At 46.5% G+C, this 22,093-nt stretch overlaps 1 protein-coding gene across 4 annotated transcripts in view; it reads left to right on the forward strand.

Annotated features, from left to right (window-relative positions):
• CSMD2 (CUB and Sushi multiple domains 2) overlaps positions 1 to 22,093 on the forward strand; it is a 694,802-nt gene that overhangs the window by 125,706 nt on the left and 547,003 nt on the right. For all 4 annotated transcript variants that reach the window (XM_061412621.1, XM_061412618.1, XM_061412619.1 and 1 more), the window contains one exon: positions 2,881 to 2,993. In XM_061412621.1, the coding sequence (XP_061268605.1) occupies positions 2,881 to 2,993 (113 nt within the window). The remainder of the gene's footprint in view (positions 1 to 2,880; positions 2,994 to 22,093) is intronic.

Below are 22,093 nucleotides of genomic sequence, written 5' to 3' on the forward strand. Positions count from 1 at the left end.
TCATGTAGAAGGGGGTCATTCTGCACGGCTGCGTGAAGGGTCTCCACGATGCATCATCAGGACTCTGTCCCTCTTCTCTCTGTTCTGCTTTGTCTACATCTGCATGAGACATAATTTTCTCTACAGCAGATAGTGCCTGTGTAATGACGCAAAGGACTGATGACAGTCTTGAGCTGACAATCTAATGATTTAGAACCCCCAGATAAAGGACACTTGAAGTCTGTATATCACATCCCATGGAAGGACTCAGAACGACTCTGCTTGGGTTAGGTGCCCTCCTCCTTCTTCCCTATGCCTTGAACCACTCCATAAAGATGAAGGATTTGCCGTGATTGGTCATTTGCCCAGTTCTGTGGCTAGTGAGTGGGTAGGGTATCTGTGGGAACCCAATGCACTGACAGCTCTCTCAAAGAATGATGGGTGGGTAGAAGCCAATGGAGTTCTCTAACCATACTCAGAAAGACCTTCCTCAGTAAGCAGATTAAACAATTGTTTTCTTCTAATGTGTATGGCTTCATTATTTGACATATGAATTTTTTTGCCTTTGAGAAAATGGGGGACATAGAGACAGAAAGACAGGGGCAGGGATGGGGAGAGAATATGGGATGATGGAGAGACTCTTTGCTGGGTGTTTGTATACCTGAAAAGAAGATGACCTTGAAACGTATTTGGTCTCCCATTTTAGTTTGATGACTTTGCCTTCTCTTTTCCTTCAATTTATTCTGTGTTAACCTGAATCCTATAAGATTAGGATGGTGGGAAATACAAGGGATTCACCCTGCATGGGGCTTTTCATGGTGGGTGTTACAAACATCTGATTTAATTTGGTTGAACTCAATACCCATGCCTTTCAGGGGACATCTGGGTGTCCAGATATTATAACAATGGGAGGAACAGGGCTGAACCAGGGGGCACGACAGATATCCCTTACTACTTGAAAATGGAGGTAAAGCTATGCCTTGAATTCCTCCCTGAGCCCTTCTGGGTGTGCAGGTGAGCCTCAGGTAGAGAATAAAAGACAAAGGTGGACAGGAGCCTGGCCACCCCACCGCCACCTTTGTGCACAATCTCATCACCTGTGGGGGCCAACCTGTGTGGATGCCTGGAAGCAGACTTCTTCCCTAAAATATGTTCCCAAATGTTCAGTGAAGGCTTCATTGTTTTATCTTTTTAACGTTAGAAGAATCTTTCAAAGATGACTCTCTTGTGCTGAAAGCATGCTATTTCAGATTCAACAATTCCTTTCGTTTCACCTCTATTTCTTTTTCTTCACTTAACTAGTGGGGAAAAAATTACGCATTTTAATTTTAAAAGCATGTACAATATGATCCCATTTGTATGAAATTATTTCATTGAATATGATCTGAACTACTGATCCTTCCATCTCTTTGTGTGTCAACTGTCAAGAATGATTATTTCTAGATTGCATTGGGTTTTTATTTTTTGCTTTCATCTTTTAAAAATAATAAGCACTTATCATTTCTATAAAAGCAGTAGACCTATTCCTTTTAAAGGATAAAGTCTAGGGTAAGAAGGATCCACATTCTGCTACTTAGAGTTGGATATATTTTCCTCTGTATGTGAATAAATAAATACTGTCTGTTGGTGATCATTCATTGTAAATTTGTGGCAAAGTCTACTCAGAGCCTCAAAGGGCCCCAGCCAGAAAGGGAGGAGTTACTGAAAGTTCAGTGTTACTGAAGCAAACTTGGATCTGGTGCCCATGTGTAGTAATACCACTGACACCAGGCTGTGGTTTGTTGTAGGACACCAAGCAAGGAGCCCAGGCTGCTAGTGCGTAAAAAGCCCCAACCCCCCCGAAGGCTTTCAGCAAAAGGCTTTTAAAGATAGGGTGATGGAGGCACGTTGTGAGTAAATGATCAGTGAACATTCTTCTGATTGGTTGGTGGTGAGGTCACTGGGACTCAGCATCATCAAGCTTCTGTTTCCAATCAGTCTGGGGATCTATGTGCCGTAGGCTGCATACAGTTAACTTCTTCCACCTGGTGGGTATTTCAGTATCTGCAAAAAGAGCTCGAAGGACATGGCTCAGAATATTATTTTGGAGAAGGAAATGGCAACCCACTCCACTATTCTTGCCTGGAGAATCCCGTGGACAGAGGAGCCTGGTGGGCTGCTGTCCATGGGGTCACACAGAGTTGGACACAACTGAAGCGACTTAGCACGCATGCATATATGCATTGGAGAAGGAATGGCAACCCACTCCACTTCTCTTGCCTGGAAAATCCCATGGATGGAGGAGCCTGGAAGGCTGCAGTCCAAGGGGTCATTGAGGGTCGGACACAACTGAGTGACTTCACTTTCACTTTTCACTTCCATGCATTGGAGAAGGAAATGGCAACCCACTCCAGTGTTCTTGCCTGGAGAATCCCAGGGACGGGGGAGCCTGGTGGGCTGCTGTCTATGGGGTCACACAGAGTCGGACACAACTGAAGCGACTTAGCAGCAGCAGCAGCAGCAGGAGGAGGCTACAGTTTATCTATAGATAAGATGCAGGTGGAGGACATGGGTGGAGGGAGTCTGTTCTAGGAAGGGCACATAGGATCCTGTTTGGGTACATCAGGAGAAGAAACTGGAGGAGGAGAAAGAGAAGAGACATAAATGAGGCAGACCTGCAGATTAGGGGTAGCCCATGGCTTGGGAGAGTAGGCCCATATTTCTGTGACTGGTCTCCATCACTTTTGCTGGGAATTACTTTATCTTGGAACACCTTGCATGTGCCTGGTGTTCAGCTTCTTTCATATCCTTCCCTGTGCCTAAATCAGCATCATGCATCCAGCATGTGCTCAATAAATGCGTACCGGATGTGCAGTTCCCGGGGGATTCATCCTCCCTCCAGCTCACCTCTTTGTCTTTCAGGCTCACAGGCTTTCAGCTGCCAGCCACCATCGTCAGTGCGGCCACCACCCTCTCTCTGCGCCTCATCAGTGACTATGCGGTCAGCGCACAGGGATTCCACGCCAGCTATGAGGGTAGGTGTCTCGGCCTGGCCTGCGGGAGCCTGGGGTGTGAGGTTCGAATAGCCACAGGCAGGGTTGCGCGGTTCTCAGCTGCCGAGAAGGGCTTCTTCAGATTCAAAGCTTGTGCGTGTCCTAAGGAGGCTGCTTGCTAACCAGTAACTCAGTTACTTAAATTGCTCCTGCCGTGTTTCTAGGAAGCTGAGACTTGAAATCAGACCTCAGCTGCAATCGTTTATCTTGAGGGTCTGGTAACATCTGCTCTCTCCCCTTAACTGGGTTTTGTTGTGTTTCTATTTTTTTAAATTCTGTTTTCTCCTGGGCTTCACTGTATTACCAAGTACCTCAACTTGGTTTTGGAAATAAGGGAGATATAAACCCTAAGTAGAAGACATAAAAGAAGTAGCTTGAAATTTTTTTTTGCTCACTATGGTGACTGCAAGGAGTCAGCTTTATATCATTCAGAGGAGAACAATCAATTTTTCTTTAATAGCAGAGATTAGGGTTTCTTGGTTTGAGTTATGCAAATAATTTCCATTTCTCTCAGCCTGTTTAACTATGGTGTTAGCATTCAAATTAACACTAATATCCTCAGATTATACACTATTATTATTATTAACTTTATTATATTAGTTCAGAAGGTGGTACATCGAGATCGCTGTCATTTCCCTGTGAAATTTACATCTCATTAATAGGTAATTATGCTGCTCTTGGCTAAGACCCACACTGCTATTTTGTGTTGAGATCATTAATAGGCATATTTTAAGACTGTTAATGATAATTAATAACAGCAATGACATAACACCCTAGTAAAGCACGCCAGTTATGTGAAGGCTTTCCTCCTCTTGCCTCTAAGAACTTAATAAGTGATGCTTTCTTGAATGGAATTATAGGAATATAGAAATAGATACCACCTTTGTCTTGGCTAGGAATACATGACAGAAAGAGGGCAAATCCTACCTCCCTTGGCAAAATTCATGCCTGTTGGTATTGGGTGGAGGGGATGCAGTTTGGTGCTTTATCCTAAGTGATTTAGGGCTCCTGAGAAGGAACCTGAGGAGGGGTATCAGTTATTTTTAACTAACGATACTAAGAAGGCTCCAGAGAAAGTTTCACATGCCTTTAATTGAGGGCTTCTGACAGAACTCCAGATTGCTTTAACAGAGAGCTCCTGAAAAGACCTACCTGTCTTTAAAGTGAAGTGTCCTGGGATATCCCAATTCTTTGAAACAAAGACTCGGTTCCTCCCCAAAGCAAGACTGTGATCTTGGTCATCCTGGTTGTGTCCTCAGCCGGATCCTTTGGCTGTTAACCCAAACTAAGTCTCTTGAGTCTCAGTTAATCTCCTGATGAAGAGAGACGTCTTCAGAAGCTTCTTCCACAGTCTTTCAGCTGTGGGAAGGCTGGCGGGGCCTGGGGATGGTGCAGGGAGTGAGTCACAGACACTAGAGCTGGTGGCTGCAGCGATCCCAGGAGGGGCGGGCACACTAGGTGACCTTGTGTGAGATGTCCTCCTTTAGCAAAGTTTATGGATCTGTGTCTGACGCCTGGGCTTTCATGAGGTTTTAGGGGGAAAGTGTCCTATTGATCCCTGACCACACTACCTGCTTTGGGAAACAAAGCCAAGTGCTTCTCCATCAGCCAGAGCAGAGCTGAAGGCACATTCCCAGAGCCCTTTAAAATCAGAGGTTCTAGCCAGGAATTCATGGGAAGGTCTAGAGGGGCATCAAAGGTGTGAAAACCCCTTATAATTAGAAGCCACATAATCAAAATATAAGGGCATGTGCATTTTTTTTTTTTCTTGAAAGTGTCCAGAAGAGGGATCAATAAACTATGGCCCACCTGGCTAAATCCAGCTTCTGGCTTGTCTTTGTAAATAAAGTTTTATTAGAACTCAGCCAAGCCCTTTTGCTGTTGTTGTCTATGACTGTCTGTATGTACTACAACTCCAAACTTGAGTTATTGCCACAGAGACCACATGGCTTGCAAAACTGAGAATATTTGCTATCTGGCCCTTTACCCCAAATGTTTGATGACCCCTGGTCTAGAATTGTGCTATCCTGTACAGTAGCCTTTAACCACTTGCCACTTTCATATTTACATGAATAAAACTTTAATAAAACTTAAATTCCTTTTCCCAGTTGCACCAGCCTCCTCTCAAGTGTTGGGTAGCCACGTGTGGCTTGTGGCTCCCATACCGGGCAATATGAGAACGTTTGTATCGCTGCAGAGAATGCTTCTAGATTCCTAGACAGAGCGAGCCAGACTTCCATCGACTCACAAAGGGTCTGTGATTCAATGAGATTACACTTTAAGATAAAGTGGAGGCCAGTAAGTCCCTCCTCCCACCTGCCTGGTGTGGCAGGTAGCAGCCCAGACACATGAAGGATCAATGGTGCAGAAGGAAGGGCCTGCCCTATCTCAGCTGCATAATGGTACTGTGTTATGCTGTGCTAGGTCACTTCAATCCTGTCCAACTCTTTGCAGCCCCATGGACTGTATGTACCCTGCCAGGCTCCTCTATCCATGGGGATTCTCCAGGCAAGAATGCTGGAGTGAGTTGCCATGCCCTCCTCCAGGGGATCTTCTGAACCCCAGGATTAAACCCTTATCTCCTGTGGCTCCTGCATTGCAGGCAGATTCTTAACCACTGAGCCAGCAGGGAAGCCCTTGCATAATGATACCAGATCGCTAAGTCATTGGCATTGAGAAGACAAAGCTTCCAGGTGAGGCCTGGGCAGACCCTGGACAGTGCAAACAGGTTGCTGTGGTTGAGTGACTCTCTGCAGTCACCTGCGCAGGGTTTCCGCCAACTCCACGGTCTGTGTGGCTCTGTCTTTGTGCCTGGCAGAGTGACTCGCATGCAGGCATCTGTGCTAACAGGAGAGGCAAGAGCAGGAAAGCCGAGGCTGTGGCTTGATCTCACTGATCTGGCTCGGGACTGGACCATGGGGCAATTTGTGCCTCCGGGAAAGTGTGAGTTGCACTGACTTTTGAGATATCCAAAGTGGAGGGGTCAGGAGGGCAGGTGGCAGAGACCAGCAGGGGCAGCCACAGCTGCGGATGAACCATGTGACATGTTACATCCACAGTGGTCAGGGGTCCCCTCTGTCACTGGACTTCTCAGCAAGGCATAAGACAAGCCCCTGTTTAGGGACTTGCTGATTAATACTAGTAGCTTGGCCCTGGAAGTGAGTAACTGGGTGATGCTGGGCAGATTTTTAAACTCTCCGAGCCTCGTTGGAGGGAGGGGGTGATCCAGTGATCCAAAAGATATTGAAGATTTGGCTCTCCGAGGAAGAAGTGAGCCCTCCCCTCCACTCAGAGCCCACCTTAGTCGTTTGTGCTAGACAACAAGCAGACAGGCAGACTGGCTCTAGAGACCCCCTCACCTTCCCCGCATCAGCCCAGGCTGGCCCCAGCCCAGGCAGCCTCCTCACTTGCACCCTTTTGGACATCGCTGGCCCTTTCTAAATGCCATCAGGGCCCCACTCTCGTAGCTCCGCTGGCTGACATCCCTGAAAGTCTGCTATCAAAAGCAGTCTCATCCTCCTCCACCCTCCTCGGGAGAGTGAAAAGTACAGATAAGGAACTGAACTGTTGCTAGGGATTTGGGAGAAAGGTGAAGTCAGGTGAAGGGTGTCAGCTCAGAGCTGCTGCTGCTTCAAGGAAAAGATCAAAAAGGCCAATCATCAAAGCCCGAGATGACAGGAGATGCTTGATTCGTAATCCCTGGGGGCAAGAGTGTGGGCTGTGGCCACGGACAGGAGGGAAGAGGATCAACTTGTGTTAAGCGCTGACTGTATGCCAGGCACTTTACATACATTATCTCATTTAATCCCCGAGATAGCCCCACGGACAGACCTCGCTATCTCCATCTTACAGATGTTGGAGCTGGGACTCAGGAGTTTTGTGTTCCGATTAAGGCTACTTGATGACCAGGAGTTTCAAAGTAACTTCTCTGGCTCTAAAGACTATGCTCATCTCCTACTCTGTACTCCCCACAAAACTCCTGAAGGAAAGCAGAGATGGGTGACTCTCTCTTATGGGCAAGTGGATTGGAACTAAGTCAGAAGCAGGGTGGACACAGGAAGCCTGCCTTGGATTCAGCTTCCTGATGTCTGGCTTGGGTCATCTCAGAGAGGCAATAAGAGATATGTCCAGACTCAGCTAAAGTTTCAGATAAAATACAAGATGCCTAATTAATCTGTATTTTATATTATTCAAATTTTTAAATTTTGAAAAAAAATTTTTTTAGCATAAGTATATCCCCAAGATGCTTACTCCTTGGAAGGAAAGTTATGACCAATCTAGATAGCATATTCGAAAGCAGAGACATTACTTTGCCAACAAAGGTCCATCTAGTCAAGGCTATGGTTTTTCCAGTGGTCATGCATGGATGTGAGAGTTGGACTTTGAAGAAAGCTGAGCCCCGAAGAATTGATGCTTTTGAACTGTGGTGTTGGAGAAGACTCTTGAGAGTCCCTTGGACTCCAAGGAGATCCAACCAGTCCATTCTGAAGATCATCCCTGGGTGTTCTTTGGAAGGAATGATGCTAAAGCTGAAACTCCAGTACTTTGGCCACCTCATGCGAAGGGTTGACTCATTGGAAAAGACTCTGATGCTGGGAGGGATTGGGGGCAGGAGGAGAAGGGGACAACAGAGGATGAGATGGCTGGATGGCATCACCGACTCGATGGATGTGAGGTTGAGTGAACTCCAGGAGTTGGTGATGGACAGGGAGGCCTGGCGTGCTGCGATTCATGGGGTCGCAAAGAGTCGGACACAACTGAGCAACTGAACTGAACTGACTGATATCCCAAGTATTTCATGGGACATACTTTTTTTAAATTGATGGATAATTGCTTTACAGTATTGTGTTAGTTTCTGCCATACATCAACATGAATCAACCATAAGTATACATATTAATATGTCCCCTCCCTCTTGAACGTCCCTGCCACCTCCCATCCCATTCCACCCCTCTAAGTTGTCACAGAGCACCAGGTCATGGAACATACTTATACTAAAAAGTTGCATATTCTTTGTCTAAAATTATTTGTTTTGGCTGCATCGGGCCTTAGCTGTGGGCTGTAGTACCTTTTGTTGTGGCACTCGGGCTCAGTAACCCTGAGACACGTGGGGTCCTAGTTTCCTGACTGGGGATTGACCCTGTGTCCCTTGCACTGCAAAAGTGAAGTCACTCAGTCGTGTCTGACTGACTCTTTGCGACCCCATGGACTGTAGCCTACCAGGCTCCTCCCTCCATGGGATTCTCCAGGCAAGAGTACTGGAGTGGGTTGCCATTTCCTTCTCCAGGGAATCTTCCTGACCCAAGGATTGAACCCGGGTCTCCCACATTGCGGGCAGATGCTTTAACCTCTGAGCCACCAGGGAAGCCCTTGCCCTGCAAGGTGCATTCTTAACCACTGGACCACCAGGGAAGTGCCCAGTGTCCTGTATTTTTATCTGCTATCTGGCTGCCTCATTCCCAGCACTGATCCCCAGGAGTTTTAACCCGACTCATCTCCTCCCCCTCCTCTTCCTGCCCAGACCTGCCCACGTTCCCCTCTGCCCAGTACGGGCCGCCCACTTACTGCAGAGGATGTAGCTTTCCTTCCTCCCTTCTTGTGAGTGTTCATTTGACAGCTCTCTGCACCTTCGCACGTGTGCGCACAGATGCGGATCCATGTGCACTTGGGGTTACACTGTGTGTGTAGTTCTGTAGTCTGGTTAATGAGGCTGACACTTTTCTGTGATAATAAAACAGCCCCGCTTTGTTCTTTCTAATGAATATCAGTGAAGGAGCCATTGTGGTTTGCCTGTACCCCAGCTATTTAACCAGTCATCTTCTGGGGACATTTAAGTGAAGAACATCCTTGTACATACAACTTAAACCCTCATCTAATTATCTTAGGATAAATTCTTTGAAGTGCAATTGCTGGGTCAAAGAGTGTGTCGATCTTCCATTTTAATACATAATCCCATGGTATCTGTAGGAAGATCTTACCGGGATATAAGAGGGCCCATCCCTGCTCTTTACCTACATTGCACGTTGGGGAGTTTTAAGTTAGTTTCATTGATTAAAATAGATGTGATGAGATCACATTTGTGGTTATAATTTTCGTCTCTCTGATGATACGGAAGGCTGAGCACCTGTCATCACTTTCCGGCCTTTTGTAGATCATTTTGTAAATTGCCTGTCCCTGTCTCTGCCTACTTTTCTTTTCGGGTGTTAGTATTTTTTTCTTTTCCTTTTTGTAAGTGGTTTTGCATATTAAGGCTGTGAGTTTTATGGGTTTCCTTTTGATGTGCAGCAGTTTTAATTTTTATGTCACCAATTTTTAAATTTTTAATTTCTCTTTGATAATCTACCTTTGGTGTTATGCTTAGAAAGGCCCTTTCCATGCCAAGAGCAGCTAAATCGTCATTTAGATATTCCTCTGATTCTTTCAGCATTTTATTTTTCCATTTTACTTCTAAGTCCCTCTGGAATTCAGCTGTGTTTGTCCTGGTTTCAGGGAGTCTGTCTCTGATTCTCCAATGTTCTCCGTGTCCTTCTGTCTGTCTTTCAACGTGTGGAAGCCTCTTGCTTCCCTGATGTGCCTCCCTCCTCCCCAGCCCCCGGGGTGTCTCTCCCTGACACTTTAGTCTTATTGCCCTTTAGACGTTGCTTCTCCCAGCTGAGCCCGGGGGCTTCACACCTTTCCCACAAATGACTCTCAGAGATGTAAGGGATTGCTTCTGTCTCTCACAGGCTGATCAACAGACAGACAAGAGTTATAAGCAGATCAGAAATGTCAATTAGAGTCTCTGCAGGTTTTGATGCTTAATCCTGATGGCGCCTTTTGCATTTTAGCAGCATCATTCATAAGCAGTCACTTTGACACTTTGGTGCAAGACAGCCCATCTCTGACCACTGGTTCTCAGTCTGTTAGATTTAACATCTAACAGATGTTAAATTTAATTTAACATTAAATCATCTACATCTAAAAACGGGTATTTCTGTTTTGTTAAATCTATCATCTTGGGTTCTTCCTCTCAAAAATACAAGAGGCTTCCTTAAAAATCAAAATCACTTATTATCCTCACATGGAATCTAGGAGGAAGAGGAACACTTATTTTTGCAAATCGCTGGTTGCCATAAGGGAAAGGCTGCATAATACAGTGATTAAGACTTCAGGTTCTGAGTTCCAGCGTTATCTGGAATCAAACCCCATCTCGGCCACTCACTTGCTGTGTGACCTTGGGCCAGTTATTTCATTTCTTTGAGCTCATTGCCTCTGTAAAATCAGCATAAGGATATTACTTCATAAAGTTGTGAAGATTAAAAAGAAAACACACAAATCACATAATGTGCTCAGCACAGGGACTGGCAGATTGTCAGTGTTTGATAAATATCAGCTATTGAGTGAAGCCACCCTCCCCCTAACCTCACTGGACTGAGATTATTTCAGGAGATGCTCACTCTATAAGTCACAGTCCCAGCCCCACCCCAGCGCCCTGACCCTGTGTTTGCATAAAATCCTCAGCCCAGTTGTTCATGGTGTGTCTGGGCTGAGGAACAGACCTTGGCTTCTGTGGGGAGGAGCAGAGGCGCCTCCATATCTGTGAGCTCCAGCGCTGCTGGAGAAACCACCCACCTCACAGGGATGAGATTGCGGGCCCTGTCCCCTGGTGGATTGGAGCTAATAGGGCCAATGCCAGCAACTTAGTCTTTTCGTGGCCTCTTCTCTTTGTGTCAGAGATGTGGGCTTTAGGGCTCATGACACTAATGACACATCCAGCAGACCTGAGACTTTGGGGATCATGGACCTGAAAGTGGTGACTGTCTCCAGACACACACAAACACAAAACACTCTCCCATATATTTTTCATATAATTCAGATGCCCTGAAGCCCATCTGTGAACCATTGGTTCACCTGAAAAACAGCCCAGAGAGGCTGACATAACACATAAGGTGGATGGTAGAGATTCTTGCACTCATCAAGCTGATGTATATTGAGTCCTACTGTGTGCAATGCCCAGTGTTTCAGCTAAGCACCATCCTCACTGTCATGATTTACCCCTGCCACCCCTACCCACCCGCCTGCACAAAGGGAAGCGAGCAGGGAGGAGCTCAATTTAGTGCCACTTCTTAGTGAGCTTTGCTCCCAGTGCAAGCCTGTTATGTCACCTCTGCCTGCATTGCAGGCAGATTCTCTGCCATTTGAGTCACCAAGGAGGGCCCATAAGGACCACAGCATCATGGAACTGGGTCAAATAGACACATCCTCGAGGGACAGATGGATAGAAATGGAGCTCCCTGTTGTTGCTCTACCAAGAGAAGCAGGTTGGGACAGAGTGTTCTTTCCTGGGTTTTGGAGGGGGAGTGGGGTGGAGGTGATCATGTCACTTTGCACACCAGGAAATTGAGGTCCAGAGAAAAGGACCCTTCCTGGTTTTATACACTCCTGTAATTAGACCTGCTGACTCCCCTCTCCTGGCCTTTCTGACAATTTCCTCGTTTTGAAAGAGTTCCCCAATTTGGGGGCATTCTGCAGACATCTCAAAATTGGACTAATGGAAGCTATTTGACCATATACATACATACACTGAATATGCAATTTGTACCATTTGGGCCATCGGTTGGTTGCAGGGAGGTGGTGAATATCCATTTCCTCTGCCCGGGAGGGGATGGTGTGTGCTTCCTGAGTGAACTTGCTCCATTTCCAAGGGCTCTGGCTTGGGAGTTGGAGAACATTCTTTTTAATCAATACAGTGGAGTAGCAAATTAATACACAGAGATGTGACATTTGAGACAAATTGGGCAGCACTTCTCCGTAAGTGGGGAGTCAGGATGAATTTCATATCACGTCCTCAATAATCCCACAAATAGTTCATCATGCATAGTGATATTTTGGTTAACATAGCTTGAAGATGACATCATACCAGATTCTAGTGCCCTGACCCTTCTTGTGTCAAGGTGTCAGAAGACAGCTTGATGAAGGAGAAGATGCGTTTTCAGGTGGCCAGATGACTTGCAGGTAACAGGTGCATCCACTTTACTTCTCTGGCCCTGTCCATTCATTCTTTATTTCAACAAATATATACTGTACACTTGCTTTATGCCAGGTTTTAAGGTAGACTTTGAGCAATATGAGTGAATAATAAGTGGCCCTCATCTTCAAGGAGCTCTGAGACCTACAGTGAGTAAGAGCAGAGGAAGGGAATCCAGGAAGAGGTAGCTTCAACCCTGGCCAGCTCTGACACCTGTGCATCTCCCAACCTCCCTGAGCTGGTTTCTTGCAAAAGAGAAATTGCAGTGTCCACTTCAGTGATTTGTAATGAGGGCCATAGGAGTTGTAAGTCAACAAGAAAAAAACAAATATTGTATATTCATGTAAAAATGTGGAATCTAGAAAAATGGTAGAGATGAACTTGTTTGCAAGGCAGAAATAGAGACACAGATGTGCTGCTGCTGCTAAGTCACTTCAGTCGTGTCTGACTCTGTGAGACCCCACAGATGGCAGCCCACCAGGCTCCACCGTCCCTGGGATTCTCCAGGTAAGAGCACTGGAGTGGGTTGCCATTTCCTTCTCCAATGCATGAAAGTGAAAGTGAAAGTGAAGTCGTTCAGTAAGTGTCCGACTCTTCGTGACCCCATGGACTGCAGCCTACCAGGCTCCTCCGTCCATGGGATTTTCCAGGCAAGAGTACTGGAATGGGTTGCCATTGCCTTCTCCGACACAGATGTAGAGATCAAAAATATGGACACTAAGGGGAGAAAGAAAGGGTGGAATGAATTGGGAGACTGGGATCTATATATATATGTGTGTGTGTGTGTGTGTGTGTGTGTGTGTGTGTGTGTATGCATATATAGATATATACATGTATGTGTATTATGTATATAGACACTAATACGCATGTGTGTGTGCTCAGTCACTCAGCAGTGTTTGACTCTTTGTGACCCCATGGACTGTAGTCCACCAGGCTCCTCCGTCTATGAAATTTTCCCAGGCAGGAATACTGGAGTGGGTTGCCATTTTCTACTCCAGAGGATCTTCCTGACCCAGAGATTGAACCTGCGTCTCCTGCATGTCCTGCATTGGCAGGTGGATTCTTTACCACTGAGTCACCTGGGAAACCCATACACTTATATGTGTAACTGCCTTACAAACAAGTTCATATGTATATATATGTGTATATATATATATATAAAATAACTAATGAGAACCTGATGTATAGTACAGGGAACTCTACTTAATGCTCTGTAGTGACCTAAATGGTAAGGAAATACAAAAAAGAGGGGCTGTATATATACATATGGCTGATGCACTTTGCTGTACAGCAGAAACTAACCCCACATTATAAAGCAACTATACCCTGGGAAAAGGAAAGGTTAATGGCTGGAAAGTGTCCAGTACAGTCTCTAGCCAAGAAGCATGCATTCCTTGCCCAAGTGGAGGACACTGCTCTCATGCCTGGTTGGCTGTTTGGGTATCAAGTCTGCGTCCTGCTGTGTCCCTCTTGTGTGACCTTGAACGAGGCTCTGAGCCCCTCAGCTCCCTTCTATGGGACATGGGATCATTCTCTCTTCCTTTCAAGGAGGGAGTGAGCATTTGTGGTAAGGTACAGAAAGCACCTAGCATGACATTTGGCACAGAGTAGGTGCCACATCAAAGGACGCTCTTATCATAGGGCCTGGTGTGTTTTGTAGGGATGAAAAAAAAATTATTTCCTGTGACAAAATCTTCTGTCAAGCTTTGTGGGTCTCCAAGAGCAAGGAATGTCTCCTATTTTTTTTAATTTCTTCTGTCACTGCAAAGCCTTAGTCTGGGGCTTGGCACACAGTAGGGGTGTTGCAATACTAGCCACTGCTTGCCTGTCCTAACCTGAGTTTCTGCTAGTCCATATCAGGCTTTTGTGCAAACTAGCATAACTGGCCACCCTGAGGGGTCATGTGAGTGTACAGCTTAGTGGGCGGACTAGAGGCTGAGTTTCAGTTCTCATCGCCCCTCTGCCTGGGCACCGTTTGGCAGTACTCAACCTGAGTAGTTGTACATGGTGCCCTTGCTCCAAGGCTCTCCTCTTAGGAGTCTACAGTTACCCACTGTCCAACAGCAGATTCAAAGAGTCATTAGAGGCAGGGTGCAAGGATCTCAGGGAGCTTTCACTTAAAACGCTCTACTTACTTCCCAGATGGAGAGTGCAAACTCCTTACCTGGCCCTCAAAACCTGGCATCAGCTGCACCTCCATCCCCTTCCTCTTCCAGCCACACTAGCTTTGTTGGTCTTCGGATACACCATGCTCTGTCTCCCCACCCACCCTCCAGACATGCTGAGTCCCTCTACTGAACCTTCCCCACCCACCCAGCCACTCTTCTCTGCCTCTTTGTTTCCTTCCAGTCTGTTTAAACCAAATCCAGAGACTGCCCCTGGTGCCCAGTACTCCCTTACTTTCCTTCTTTGCTCCCATGCGTCTCCTCTGGTCACCAGCATCCTTGTGTATTTCCTGTTCCATGTGTGCCTTCTCCCCCCTGGTGTATGTTCCTTGACAGTGGAGAGAACTGAGACAAAAGCTCAGGGTCCAGAGAAAATATCCACTCTCGGCTCAGCCAGTTAGGAGCTAGTGTGGGACTTTGAGCAGCTCACTTAACCTCCTCTGACCTCCACTGTCACAGGGACAATAATAATAGTAATCCCTACTCTGTTGGATCATTGCTGGGAACAAATGAGACAACACATGTCAAGGGTTCCTGATGGTGCCTGGCGTGGGATAAACACTGAGAAGGCAAACGTGTGGGCTCTTACGATCACTGTTCACAGCTGCACCTAGCCCAGAATCTGACGTCTGGTAGATGCTCAGTAAATAATGATGGAATAAATGAGTGGACAGGGGTCATTTCACCCAGTGTAACAGAAAGAGATTTGCTTAGGGTACCCTGGACTGTCAGGAAGATCCCCTGAAGTAGGAAATGGCAACCCACTCCAGTATTCTTGCCTGGAAAATCCCATGGACAGAGGAGCCTGTTGGGCTACAGTCCATGGGGTCACAAGAGTTGGACACGACTGAACGTGCACACCATCCGTCCATCCACCTGGGACTGTGTCCCATTGAATTCAAGATGTCTTCAGTAAAAGATTCAGTTTTGTTGTATGTACCACTCAGAAAGAAAAAAAAATGCTCCCGACTGGAGTATGACATGCCATCAATTTTAAGATACATCCTAATTTCAAAAATATTAAAATATGGAAAATTGTACTCCCTGGAATTGATGAAGGATGATAACGGCTTAATTGCTTTTGACCACCCTTCACCCCATTTGGGGTGGACTCATCACTCTGACCTCTTCTCCGACCCACAGCTCTCCAACCATCAGGCTCCTCCTTTTCAACATTCAGGTGATGGCTCTCGCTGGACATGTGATCACCTCTTAATTCATTCTCTCAGCTCCAAGTCTCATTACTTCTCAATTTTCTGCATTGAACTCTATTTAACACCTATTAGCACAGGTCTTGAGCTGATAAATGACCTTCTTGTGGGAGGCAGTGGGATGCCTCAGTCTTGATCCTGTTTTTCGTATCTGTGCTGAAGACAGGGGAACCCATGGAACCCAAACATTGGTCCCTCAGGACCACTGCCAGCCCCCTGCCAGCCCCTCCCATAAGGGCTCCCAAGGCACCAGGAATACCATTGGATGGGGACCTGAATGTGATTGCTCCCGCTTGGATGGGAGATGAGAGTGTCAGCCTTCAGCTGCTCCTCTGGCTGTGACTGTAGCTGGATATACTCACCTGTCTCCTTCCTGTGGACTTGGGTCAGGTGACCCTATCAGAGCTTCCTCCACTGACCTTCTGTCCTGGAGGCCAGGGGACACATGTCCTTCCACTGTCTCTTGCTTGTGGGAACCTATTTCCCACTCGTGAGTCAGTCATCAGCAGGGAGAGAACACTTCTAAATAGAAGTATCAGGATTGAATATTCCCATCCCATGGCTTTCTATTAATTGATAATCTGGGTGTGATTAGCCACTGATTTGACTCATTCTTTCCAGCCTTACCCTTCATTAGTGTGGATAACTGAGGTTTGGACCTGCTGCTATTTCATTGAGCAGCAAGAGAGAGAAGCACTTAGGGCTCTGATCTGGAGATTTGGTGGTGGGCAGATGACCTCTCTCCTTCCCCTTTCCACCCTGTGGAATGGTGGGTGTTGTTTCCTTGTATGTGCTCTGGATCTCTGAGCCCAGGGCCAACCGCTGAGATGAAGAAAACGAAGGGACCAGCTCTTGAGCGCCCTCAACATGACAGGTTCAGATATGCAATGGGAGCTTTGAAGGCATTGCTACACCACTGGCAAGCAAGACCTTAGGAATTCCCACTGTATACAGAGGGAAGAAGGTACAGAGAGGTTAGTTACCTTGCCTGAGGTTATATAGCACCTAAAGGTCATGCTGTATTGAAGGCAGGAGGAGAAGGGAATGACAGAGGATGAGATAGTTGCATGGCATCAGCGACGTGATGGACATGAGTTTGAATAGGCTCCAGGAGTTGGTGATGGACAGGAAAGCCTGGCGTGCTGCAGTTCATGGGGTTGCAGAGAGTCGGACACGACTGAGCGACTGAACTGAACTGGTCATGCACAGTTTGAAAATCGGTTTGTTTCCATAGCCCACCTCTTTCTACTTGATGCTGCCTCCCCAGATAAGCCCCATATACAGCAGGGGTCCCCAACTCCCTGTTAGGAACCAGGATGCACAGCAGGAGGTGAGCAGCTTCATCTGTATTTATAGCTGATCCCCATCACCTGCCTTACCATCTGAGCTCTGCCTCCTGCTGGATTGGCAGCAGAATTAGATTCTCATAGGAACTTGAGTCCTAACCCAAAAGTCAAGGTGGAATATCTTGAGACCCTGGTGGCTCAGATGGTAAAGAATCCACCTGCAATGCAGGAGACCTGGGTTCAATCCCCGGTAGGGAAGATCCCCTGGAGAATAGAATGGCTATCCACTCCTGTATTCTTGCCTGGAGAATCCCCATGGATAGAGGAGCCTGACAGGCTACAGTCCATGGTGTCACAGAGTCGGACACAACTGAGCGGCTAAGCATAGCACAAATGTAATTGCTTGAGTCATCTCAAAGCCATCCCCTCCTCCCTGGTCCATGAAACAGGTCCCTGGAGCCAAATAGGTTGGGAACCGCTGCCATATAGTTCTCTGAGTCTATCCCACCCATGTCTCCTGACCCCAGAGAAAGGAGGGGCCATAGAGAGGTGGGGGGCGGGGGCGGCTGGCCCATGACACTGAAGCACCTCCAGGGCCGACTGTCCTCAGCTGGGCCTTGCTGAGGACCCTGCAGCTACCAAGGGACCCTGTCCTGTAGGGGATGGCTTCACTTCCATGCTCTTCACCTCCCTTCCAGCTCTTTACGTCCTGCCCCTCCCACAAGACCTGTATCCAGCCCCAGATTAGGAGTGATGCAGATCAGGCTTGATCATGTGTTAAATTACCAGGAGTTGGCCTTGTGATGTGAAGGGGTGCAGAGGGACGGGCAAGCCAAGCCCTTTCCAGCCTCAGGGCCCCCGCACACTGTTTCCTTGCCTGTACTGCCGCACTCCAGAGACCTCATGGCTCTGCCTGTCCTCGTGTTCAGTTCTCTGGTCAAACATCCCAAATCAAAGAGGCCTTTCCTGATGACACTATATAACACAGCTGCCCCCACTCCACCACTCCCAGTCACCCGCGCCTCAACATATAATACAATTATCTGCCTATTTGCTTACTGTCTGTCTCTGCTACCAGAATGTGAGTTCCCTGGGGTCAGGGTCTTTGTCTCTTCTGCATTGCTGTTGCTGGTCTTTGATGAACCTTCAGTGACTAGAACAGGTTCTGATGCATATTAGGTGCTTAATAAATATTTGGTGAATGAATGAAATCGAAGGCCAGAAGAAAGAAAGAATGTGTGTGTTTGATTTCCTGCAAGAAATCCTAATGAGTGGAAAGGTATTAATAAAGGATGAAAAGCTAGAGCAGCAGCTGGATGTGGGTCAGGGGTCAGTTCATGCAGGACCTGAGAGGTGCCAGAAGGAGTTTGGGCTTAATTCACAGAGACAGCCAGCTCTTCACCAAAGTGTATTCTATTTTTGGCTGTGCTGGGTCTTCAATGTTGCATGAAGGCTTTCAGGGGCTTCTCTTTGTTGCAGGACGTGGGCTTCTCACTGCAGTGGCCTCTCCGGTGGAACATGGGCTCTAGAGGGCGCGGGTTCAGTAGTTGTCCTGAGGCATGTGGAATCTTCCTGGACTAGGGATCAAACCCATGTCCCCTGAGTTGGCAGGCAAATTCTTAACCACTGGACCACCAGGGAAGTCCCCACCAAAGAGTTTTAGGCAGGGAGGTGATGTCGTGAGATACCTGCTTTAGAGATGGTGAGGAGGGTAGGGGACGACTGGAGGCGAGGAAGCCAGTCACAGGCAGGGACCTTTGTCCAGCACAGAACATGCCTGGACCGTTGTCAGCCCCGGAGAGGCTACCAGGACAGAGAGGGAGCCAGCAGGGCTCACATCACACTGGCCACATTCCCTGTGGGTGGGCACCTAAGCTGGCTAGAACAGAAGGAATGACCCACAGATGGAGCAGTTTGGCTTCCCCAGTAGCTTAAACAAAAACATTTATATTCTTGTCTGTCCTACAGACATTCTTGATGTGCCTGTAGGTCATTGAACAAGCTCACCTTAAGAGTCTCAGTGAAGAGATGAATGTTCAAGGGTGGGGTTTTCTAGTGATGAGTGATGTGGATGAAGTTCTTGAGATCATACTTGGAAATTTGACAGATGATTCCAAGCAAATGCACTGGATGATGAGGATTATAAGGATGACAGCGAATGCTAACATTGCTTCAGCTCTTACCAGGTGCCAGACTCTTATAAGTGCCTTACATTTTAGCCTTTAATCCTTACAGCAATCCCGAGGCATGCACCATTATTATCCCCGTTTTGCTGAGGCACAGAAAACTTAAGTAACTTGCTTGAGGTCACACAGCTACTTAAGAGGTAGAATGTGGGCTTGACCCCAGGCATTTGGCCATCAGCCTGCAAAAAAGAATAAGATAATTTCACACAATTGAGATTATTGAATCAAAGTAAAATATCCCACTACGGTAGAGAGCAGTGCCAAGGTTTGTACTTTAGTGTGTGTGTTCATTCACATCCAACTTTTTGTAACCCCATGGGCTGTAGCCCGCCAGGCTCCTCTGTCCATGGGATTTTCCAGGCAAGAATACTGGAGTGGGTTGCCATTTCCTTCTCCAGGGGATCTTCCCAACCTAGGGATCAAACCCGTGTCTCCTGCAGCTCCTACATTCTCAGATGGGCTCTTTACCACTAAGCCACCTGGGAAGCCCTTGTACTTTAGAGAACCTAACAAAAAGAAAATGATGCGCTAATTTGACTATATTCAAATGTTAAAAGTTCTGTACAATGAAAAGTGTATATATATAAATAGGGACTTCCCTAGTGGTCCAAGTGGTTAAGAATCTACCTGCCAATGAAGGAGACCCAGGCTCGATCCCTGGTCTTGAGAGATGACACACGCCGCCAGGCAACTAAGCCTGTGTGCCACAAAGACTGAGCCCAAGCTCTGCAACATGAGCAGTCACCACGGTGAGAAACCCAGACCCCACAACTAGACTGAAGCCCACGCTCAAAAGTAGAGAAAGCCTGCAGGTGGCAATGAAGACCCGGTGCAGCCAAAAAAAAAAAAAAATCAAAAAATGGAAAGAGACACAGTTGACTGTTGAATAGTATTATGCCAGCTAAAGCAGGAAAGGGTTCATCTCAATATTATGTAACCAGCCTGTCCAGAGTGGTAAGAAAGATATGTGGAGTTCATCTCAGAGGGAATCGAGCCAGCAACTCAATACACAGGAAAGCGATTTTGTCTCTCTAGTAATGAAAGTCAGGTCAAACTTGTTAAAACAATGAGACAACACCTTGAAGAAAGTGAATGTCACTCAGTCGTGTCCCACTCTTTGCAACCCCATGGACTATACAGTCCATGAGATCCTCCAGGCCAGAATACTGGAGTGGGTAGCGTTTCCCTTCTCCAGAGGAATCTTCCCAACCCAGGGATCGAACCCAGGTCTCCCACATTGCAGGCGGAGTCTTTCCCATCTGAGCCACAGGGGAAGCCCTTACCCCTAGGCAATTAGCTCAAAAAGCCTTGCGAGGACATGATACAGTGCTGGGGTGTTTGCAGAAAAGTGGGCATGCTCACACGTTGCTGGTGGCGATGGAAATGAGTCCTCTGGGGATCCAACTTGACAACATGTGTCAACAGTCATAAAGTACTCATGTCTTTTGACACAGTAATTCTCCTCCTGGGATTATATCCTACAGAAATAATTCAGCAGAAGAGGAACGTTATATGCATGAAAGTGTTGATTTCAGCATTATTTATAATGAGGAAAAATTGGAAACTGTAAAAACGTCCAACAATAGGGGAACAACCAGGAAAATTATGGTCTATCTACCTAATGGATTCATGCAGCCATTTACAATTATAATAGCATTATTTAGTAATCTAGAAAGATGTTTATGATATTACTTTTCAGTGAAAAAAAGCAGAATGCAAAAATGTTTCCCCATATTTATTACAACCGTGGAAAGTAGGTCTTCTGTGGACAGGAACTAGATGGAAGTTAAAAAGGAAAGAATTGATATGGGAGCGCAGTGAGATTGTGGGTGAGTTTTTTTAAAAGTCACCTCTTTGTGGCTGCTCTAGTGTGATTGTGTGATAAAGAACAAATGGGAGAAAATCCAAACTCAAAGAGTAAACCAAAATCAACAGCAGTGAAGTCCTGGTTTATGTGAAAACGACATAGAGGTTTCAGCTGGCTGGGAATGAGGTGAGCCAAATATCACATGGCTGGATGGATAGAGATATGGACTCCCTGCATAATAAAGCAGTGATCAGGATGAGGTGTTTTTGAGGGTCTGGGACTGTAAGTCCCATAATACCCAGCACACAGTAGGTGTTTCAGAGGAATGAATGAGAGGAGTAATGATCCCACAAAGAATGATTAAAGAGAAGGCCTGATTGTGACTTGAGAACTAGCCACAAAAAAGACAATTTTCTTTTTTTCTTTTTTTTCTGGATTGCTCCAAAGAGCCAAGCAATGCCCAATGCATAGATGTTAGAGGTAAGTGAATTTCAGCCAAGAATCAAGAAGAAATTTTACGTTGCCTTAATTATCATAATCTTGATTAGGCTGCCTTGTGAGGGAATGAGTTCCTCATCTCTGGAGGTAATCAAACAAGGGTTTGATTTATGAAGATCTGCCAGAGATGCTATTAGCATACTTCTCAAAGTAGAGTGTGCATTGGATTTGATCTTAATATCCCATCAGTGGTAAGATACACTATTATTTTATGTACTACTGAGAAAGAAAAAATACCCTTATGCCTGTGCATTTACACACACAAGGGGGGCAGAGTGAGTCAAATGTGAATGGATGTTTTTAAAAACCAGGAAACTTCAGAGGCAGGTCCTGCTGGTGGCCTACACACTAGCTAGCTTCAGCACCTAGTCCCCAGATGCGTGCACACATGTTCTTTTCCTAATGGAGATATTTTGGTGTGAGCAGCTTGGCTGAATTGGCTAGTGTGTTTCCCTAAATGCCTTCTAAAACTCTTGACAAATCTAAGAGTCACTAATTCAATGGCTCTGTGGTTCTGTAACTCACTACTTTAAATCCTCAATTCGCTATCTATTTATTCAATTGACTTTGATTGCAAAGCATTTTCTAATCTCTGGTATTGGCCTGGATCCTGCCAATCAAGTCCCATTGACTCTGAGACAGCAGTGATACAGGCACACGCCTGGCACCCCTATCCCACAACCCTCTCCTGACCCACATTCCAGCACCTGTGGAAGTGTGGCAGTCTTGTGTGATCTCAGAGGCTGCGAAGGGCTTGAGAAGGCAAGGCAGGGCGACCTCGCCTGGAGCATCAGCCTTGCTCAGGCACAGGTAAGCCTAGACCCAGCACCTTTCACTTTGCCAGTTTCCCACCCTCTTCTGGAGACAGAGGAAAACAGAAAGCTTCCAGGACAGTGGAATGAGCTTGCATTTTGCAACCAAATA

The sequence above is a fragment of the Bos javanicus genome, chromosome 3, assembly GCF_032452875.1.
Source record: "Bos javanicus breed banteng chromosome 3, ARS-OSU_banteng_1.0, whole genome shotgun sequence".
Taxonomy (NCBI): domain Eukaryota; kingdom Metazoa; phylum Chordata; class Mammalia; order Artiodactyla; family Bovidae; genus Bos; species Bos javanicus.